Raw genomic sequence first — 6,917 nt, forward strand, 5'->3', positions numbered from 1 at the left:
ATGGAGAAGGACCCCGATTGCTACCTGGAGGCCATGGGCAATGGGGTGGCAGCTGATGGACTGGTGGCGGGAGCTGGTGACGTGCCTGTTCTGGATGTGGGGGAGGCGCAGGTGAGACCCCAATTCCCTGCTGAGCCTGTCTGGCTGTGCGCTATGTCCTGGCAGCTGTGGGTCGAGGAGGGTCAGAGCCGAGCTGGGCGAGGGCCAGCCGGGCCCCTCAGTGCTTCCAGCCCGAGGGGTGTTGCTGTCTGGCGGGGGTGTGGATGGGGATTGGTGGGCAAGGAGTGCAGCTGCTTTGCTGGCAGTTCCAGAAGTGCCTGGCGGAGCCCCACCACGGAGCAGCGTGGGGACCAGAGTGAGGGGCTGGCCCCTGGGAAAAGGGGTCCTGGGTCTGGCCCCACCTTCCTCATGGCTCCCTGGTTCTCCTCAGCTGGATGACTTTGTGGGTGCCAACCCCGACTATAACGAGGAGGAGGAGGAGCGCAAGTACTTCCGCCGCAAGCGCCTCGCCGTCGTCAAAAACGTGCTGGCCGCCAGCCTGGGCGGGATGCTGACCTATGGCGTCTACCTGGGTATGGCCCGCCCTCTGCCCTGCCCCACCCACTGCCCCCCAGGTGTCTAGCTGGGTATGGCCCGCCCACTGCCCTGGCCCCGCCCACTGCCCCATCCCTTTCCTGTCCCCACCCACTTCCCCCCAGGCATCTACCTGGGTATGGCTGGCCCACTGCCTCACCCCTCTCCTGGGCCCACCCAATGCCCCCCAGCCGGGATAGGATGCTGACCTACAGCGTCTACCAGGGTATGCTCCCCCACTATCCCTGCCTCCTGCCACCCCGCCCAACCCTCAGCCTGGGTGTCTCCCTGAGTATGGCCCACCCACTGCCCTGCCTCTCCCTGGCCCCACCCACTGCCCCCTCCCTGGGCATGATGTTGGGATATGGCATCTGGGGGCCCCCTCCCGTAACTCTGCTGCTGGGTTTTTCCTGGGGCCCCCACAACTTTTCCTCTGTGTCCCCACCCCTTGCAGATACCTGCTGGGGGGTCCCTGCCACTCCACTCACTCCCTGGGTCCTGCCTCGCTGCCCCTCCAATCCCAGGGGAGTGTGGGGAGGAATGGAGGTGGGTCAGATCTCAGCCTGATTCCAAGCATCCAGGGCCCCTGCGTGGCAGCCCCTCGGCCCTGGTAACTTCCCCCATCCTTTCCCAGCCGCCCCATCCTGCAGGGGGCTGTGGGCTGGGGAAGAGGCCCTGTCCCTCTGGGTTCAGCTCCCCCATGCGCTGGGCTGGGCTCATGGGGTGCAGGGCAGGATTCACCCTGGTGCGTCCGCCCCCCCCCTCCCCCCAGGCCTGCTGCAGATGCAGCTGATCCTGCACTACGATGAGACGTACCGGGAGGTGAAATACAGCAACATGGGGCTGCAGGACATCGACAGCAAGATGCTGATGGGCATCAACGTCACCCCCATCGTGGCTCTGCTCTACACGCCCGTCCTCATCAGGTACCTGCCCTGCCCGCCAGGGCTTTGGAGCAGAGCCCGGAGCTGCAGGTTTTTGCCTGGAGCTGGAGCGGCGCCGGAGCACAGCTCCAAAGCCCTGCTGCCCACCAGCCCAGTCTGCAACCAGCACACCCTCCAGAGCCCGAGAGATCCCACCCCCCGAGCCAGCCCCTGCTCTGGGGCTGGATCGGAGCTGGTGCCCCCTAGAGGGGAAAGGCCCCATGTCCCATTTCCTGCCCCCCCTGAGCCAGTCCCTGCCCTGGGGCTGATCAGAGCTGGTGCCCCCGCCCCCTGAGCTAGTGCCCCCTGTGGTGGGCAGACCCAAGTCCTATCCCCGGAGGCAGACAGAGCCCCATGTCTCCCCGCGGAAGGGGGGGTGGGGACGGGGACATGGGGGTCCTACCGCTGACCCGGCTCCCCATGTGGCTGCCCAGGTTCTTCGGCACCAAGTGGACCATGTTTCTGGCCGTGGGGATCTACGCCCTCTTCGTCTCCACCAACTACTGGGAGCGCTACTACACGCTTGTGCCCTCGGCCGTGGCCATCGGTGTGGCCATTGTGCCCCTCTGGGCCTCCCTGGGCAACTACGTCACCCGGTGAGCTGCCATGGAGCAGGGCCCCACCTGCTGGGGGGCGGGGGGCCCTCGGGTAATGGGGCGTGGGCGTTGCTGCAGGGGGATGGGCGCTCGGGTGTTGGCGTTCCTGGGGAGGAGGGGGTGTGCCCCCCTGGTGGGCACTGTGTGGCTCATGGGGCCGCTGCGCCACGCTCCCCTCCCCCATTTCATGCTCACCGTCGCCCCCTGCAGGATGGCGCAGAAGTACTACGAATACGTGAACTACAAGGAGGAGCATGTGCTGGAGCAGCAGCGTGCCCCACGTGGTGCCTACAACACCTACATCATCACCTTCCAGAGCCTCTTCTATGGCTGCTTCCACGTGAGGGCAGGGCCTGGGGTACTGGGGAGGGGGCAGGGAGATGGGCCGGGGGCTAGGCATTGTCTGGGCAGGGGGGGGGGGGGGGGCGGGGGGTACTAGGGAGGTGGCCCATGGGCTAGGTGTTGGCTGGGCACTGATGCATGGGTACTGGGGATGGGGGAAAGCAAGGCACTGGGGAGTGGGCAGGGAGGTGGGCTAGGCACTGGGGCTGTATTGGGGGGCATGGAGCTAGGCTGGGCTTGGGAGGAGAACAGGGAGGCTGGGCATGGGGGGAGGAGAGGGGGGGGGGGGGCGGGGGGGGGGCGGGGGGGGGGCAGGGAGGCGGGCTGGGCGCGGGGGGAGGCGCTTGGGGGGCAAGGAGGTGGGCTGGGCACAGGGGGCAGTCTGGCTGCAGCTTGGTTCTCATGTGTTGAGAAGCAGGAGGTGTGGTTGCACCAAGTCCAGGAAATGCAGTGGGCTGTGCTGGCACGGGGGCTGGCCTGGGCAGCGCTGGGCCTCCTGTCCCGGCACAGAGCTGCGGTTGGAGTGGAGTGTGCTGGTGCCGCTGGGCTGTGGTAGGAGACCCCCACGCACACGTGGGACAGGCCCGGCCTCACCTCCTCCCTGTTCTTCTGTTCCAGCTGAGCTTCGTCTGCGCCCAGATGCCCATGCTTTTCTTCCTGAATTCGTACCTGTACGACCTGAACCACACGCTCTGCAATGTGAAGAACTGCGGTGAGCATCTGCGGAGGGGCGGCATTACCCAGCCAGTGCAGACTGGCTCCTCCTGCCCCGTCCTTATCCTTGCCACTTCCATTCCCCTCACCCCAGCACTCCTGCCTGTTGCTTCCTGACACGTCTCCTGGGCACTGCCCCTGCCCCCTCCTCGTTGCCGGAGCGCCCGCCTTGAGTCCCACGCCCCCCTCTAGGTGGGGCTCTGAGCATCCCCTGCAGGCCGGCTGGGCTGTGACGCCATGTTTGCTCCTCAGGCACGCTGAGCAAAGGCATGCTCCCCGGCTTCAACGCCACCGTGCTGCAGAGCCTGCCACGCAGCATCAACCTCATCATCGTCGAGAGCGTGCTCATGGGCGCGGCCTTCCTCTCCATGCTCATGGTATGGACTGGTGGGGTGGGGCAGCGGGAGCAGGGCCTTCCTCTCCCATGCTCATGGTACGGACCAGCAGGGGAGTGTGTGGGGACCTTCCTTTTCATGCTCATGGTATGGACTGGTGGGGTGGGGCAGCGGGGGCGGGGCCTTCCTCTCCATGCCCATGGTACCGACTGGCGGGGGGGGGATGGGGGGGGTTCCTCTCCATGCCCATGGTACAGACTGGACCTGTTGAGAAGGGATCGGGGTGGGACCTTCCTCTCCAGGGTCATGGTATGGACCGGTGGGCGGGAATGGGGGCAGGGTTTTCCTCTCCATGCTGTGCCACCCCCTCCATGCTCACCATCCGAGCTCCCCCAGGTGGGTGCGGTGGGGTCAGGGAGCCCATGGTGGGAGCTGTGGAATGGGGCAGTTGCTGGAGAGGGGGATTGGTCTCCTCAGGGCTACGGCCCCCTCAGCTGTCCCCCCACACCCAGCCTGACCCACAGCCCTGGGCAGCTCCTCCCATCACTCCCTAGCTCACCCTGTGCAAGGAGTGGCAGTGCCCCCGCTTGGCGCAGGGTCCCTACCCCTCTGGGTTTCAGGGTCTCCCGTACTCACCCCCCCCCCCACCAGGTGCTGATCCTGTGTGGCTCAGCCTATCGCCCCACGGAGGAAATCGACCTGCGCAGCATCGGCTGGGGCAACATCTTCCAGCAGCCCTTCAAGCACATGCGGGACTATCGCCTGCGCCACCTCTTCCCCTTCTTCATCTACAGCGGCTTCGAGGTGCTCTTCGTCTGCACCGGCTTCTCCCTGGTACGGCTGTGCCCCTCTCCGGGGTCCCCCGTAGGAGTTGGGGAGGCCACAGCAGAAGGGGTGGGGTACAGTGCTCTGGTGGGGGGCTGGCACAGGCAAAGGGGTGGGGGGCTGCACTATGGTGGTGAGGCTGCATGCAGAAGGGGTGGGGGGATTGGATGGGGGTGCGCTCTGCTGGGGGAGCAGGGAGGCTGTGCTTTCCTGGGGGAGCAGAAGTGGGAGGGGGGGCTGCACTGGGCTGGGGAGCGGGAGGGGTGGGGGATGGGGGGCTGCACTCTGGTGGGGGGCCGGCCGTGCCATGCTAACCAGCATCTGTCCCTCACCTCAGAATTACGCTGTCTGTGCCATTGGCCTGGAGAAGCTGGCCTACATCATCATGGCCTACGGCTTCTCAGCTGCGGCCTGCTCCAGCCTGACACTGTCCATGCTGCGCCTGCCCCGCCAGGCCCCACTGCTGGCCGGAGCTGCCGTCCATGCCATCCTGCTCATCGGCCTGTTCTGCTGGGCGCCCAAGCCACGTGGCCCAGACCAGGCCCCCCTGCTCTACCTGGTGGCTGCGCTCTGGGGGCTGGGCAGCGCCCTGAACAAGACCAGCCTCAGCAGTGAGTAGCGGGGTCAGCGGAGGTGGGGTGGAGCCCCGGGCCCAATGCCAGCCGGACCCTGCTCATTGCTCCCCATGATACCTCCCCCATGGGGGGGGGGGTAGCCCAGTGGCTCTGCAATGGGGCTTTGGGTCCGTCTGTGCAGTTGGAAGCCCCCCATCTCCCTGGGCCCCAGTGGACCCAGGAACTGTGACCATGTCCAGCATGGGGGAGGAGCCGCTGTCTGATGCCCGCTGTCTGTCTGTCCGTCTGTCTGTCCCCCCGCAGCGCTCCTGGGAATGCTGTACCAAGACAAGGAGCGCCAGGACTTCGTCTTCACCATCTACCACTGGTGGCAGGCGCTGGCCATCTTTGTGGTGTACCTGTGGTCGGGGCTGCCCATGAAGGTGAGCGGGGGCTGCTCCCAGCCTGCTCTTCAGTGGGGCAGGGCACAGGGGGCTGGGTTCATGGGAGGTGCAGGCCTGACACCACGATCCCCAGGGGGGCAGGGTCCCGAGGGCAGGGGGTGTGGGACAGGAGCCATTTTCTCCAGCCATAGGGGCAATAACCCTGCTCCCCAGTAGGGCTGCAAGGACTTGGAGGCTCGGGCATAATGGGCTGAGACTTTCCTTTGGTTCTGGATCAAACTGGTTAGTCACGGGCCTGGCCCCGGCCTCAGTCAGGACAAGCCCCTTCCTGGAACTGCCTTTCCCATCATTTCCCCCTCTGGGTGAGGCAGGCAGCCTGGCTCAGGTGGTTGGGGGGGAGGGGTGGGCCCAGCTGGTGGGGGGGCAGGGGTGGGGGAGAGTCCAGCCCTACCCCTGCTCAGTGTGCTCTCGCCCATCCCCTAGGCCAAGCTGTCCATCATGCTGCTGACCCTGGTGGCCTCGGTGCTCTCCTACCTGTGGATGGAGCACAAGCTGGCACGGCACGTGCTCTACCGTGTGCCCAAGATCCCCAAGCCGCGGCACAAGGTGCGGGGCTACCGCTACCTGGAGGCCGAGAACTCGGACGAAACGGGCTCGGAGGGGGAGTCTGAGCAGGACAGCGACGGGTCCCGGGAGGAGCGGGCAGGGCCCGGCGGGCAGCGGCGCCAGCAGAAGTGTGCTTACGAGCAGGCACTGGGGGAGGAGGATGGAGAGAACGTGGGCTAGGGGGCCGCCCATGCCCCCCATGCCCGCCACCATCACCAACTCACTGCAGCTTCCCCCCTGTTTCGCCCACTGACTGTGGTGCTGGATTGTCCCCACTGCCCTGTGCCAGCCAGGCCTGGCAGAATCCCCCACCCTCTTCCAAGCCTGGTGGGAGGGGACTGGAGGCAGAGAGAGGACCCCGCACACCACGGTGACTCGGTGACTGCTCCAGAGGGCACTGGAGCCCTGTTCTGCCGGGACTCCCAGTCCATTCCACAGAGCAGGTTTGCTATGGGGCTGTTTAGCATCAGTCCCTCTGGGCTGCTCCCAGAGCGCCCCCTGCCCTGGTTGAGGTCTCCAGGGGCCTTTGTGCTGTAGGAGCTGGTCAGGAATCAGGCCCAGTCTCCTGGCTCGTGTCAGCTCTGGACTGTGCATGGTGCTGTCCGTAACGGGCCCAGCCCTGGGCAGTGCGTGGAGAGGCTGGTGCACGGTGGAGTAGTCCTGTGTTATCATGCTGGATACTCTGGGGCTTGGGATCTGCCCTCTGCCAAACGTGGAGTGGCTGGCACTGAGCGTTGCCCTTTGTGCACGGGCACCAGGGCTGTTCCCATCTGAAAAGGGCAGCAGTTGCTTTTCCCAGCACAGATGGGACCCACGTAAGGGGACGATGCCAGCCCCCACAGCTGCCTTCTCCTGGCAAAGCAAGGGAGGGGCATGGAGAGCCCTCTGCCAGTGCCCCCTTCCAGGAGGGGAAGGCCCAGCCCCACCCTCAGCAGCCTACTGAGGTCTGGCGCCTGCGTGAGCGGGGAAGCCCGTGAGGCCAGGTGCTGTAAAGCCCTGCCCTGCAGTAGAGGAGCTGTGATTCCTGCTGCTAGAGCTGCTTTTC

The 6,917-nt window shown here is 66.0% G+C and overlaps 1 protein-coding gene across 1 annotated transcript; it reads left to right on the forward strand.

Moving 5' to 3' along the window:
• Positions 1–6,635, forward strand: UNC93B1 (unc-93 homolog B1, TLR signaling regulator). Its single transcript, XM_026661102.2, has 11 exons — positions 1–111; positions 431–572; positions 1,346–1,499; positions 1,931–2,092; positions 2,303–2,432; positions 3,053–3,146; positions 3,401–3,525; positions 4,135–4,317; positions 4,646–4,919; positions 5,187–5,305; positions 5,750–6,635. The coding sequence occupies exons 1-11, from the start codon at positions 1–3 to the stop codon at positions 6,050–6,052; spliced, it is 1,797 nt and encodes a 598-aa protein (XP_026516887.1). The 3' UTR covers positions 6,053–6,635.
• Positions 6,636–6,917: the final 282 nt, after the last annotated feature.

Source organism: Terrapene carolina, unplaced genomic scaffold (genome assembly GCF_002925995.2).
Source record: "Terrapene carolina triunguis isolate 2854851 unplaced genomic scaffold, T_m_triunguis-2.0 Scaffold926, whole genome shotgun sequence".
Taxonomy (NCBI): Eukaryota; Metazoa; Chordata; order Testudines; family Emydidae; genus Terrapene; species Terrapene triunguis.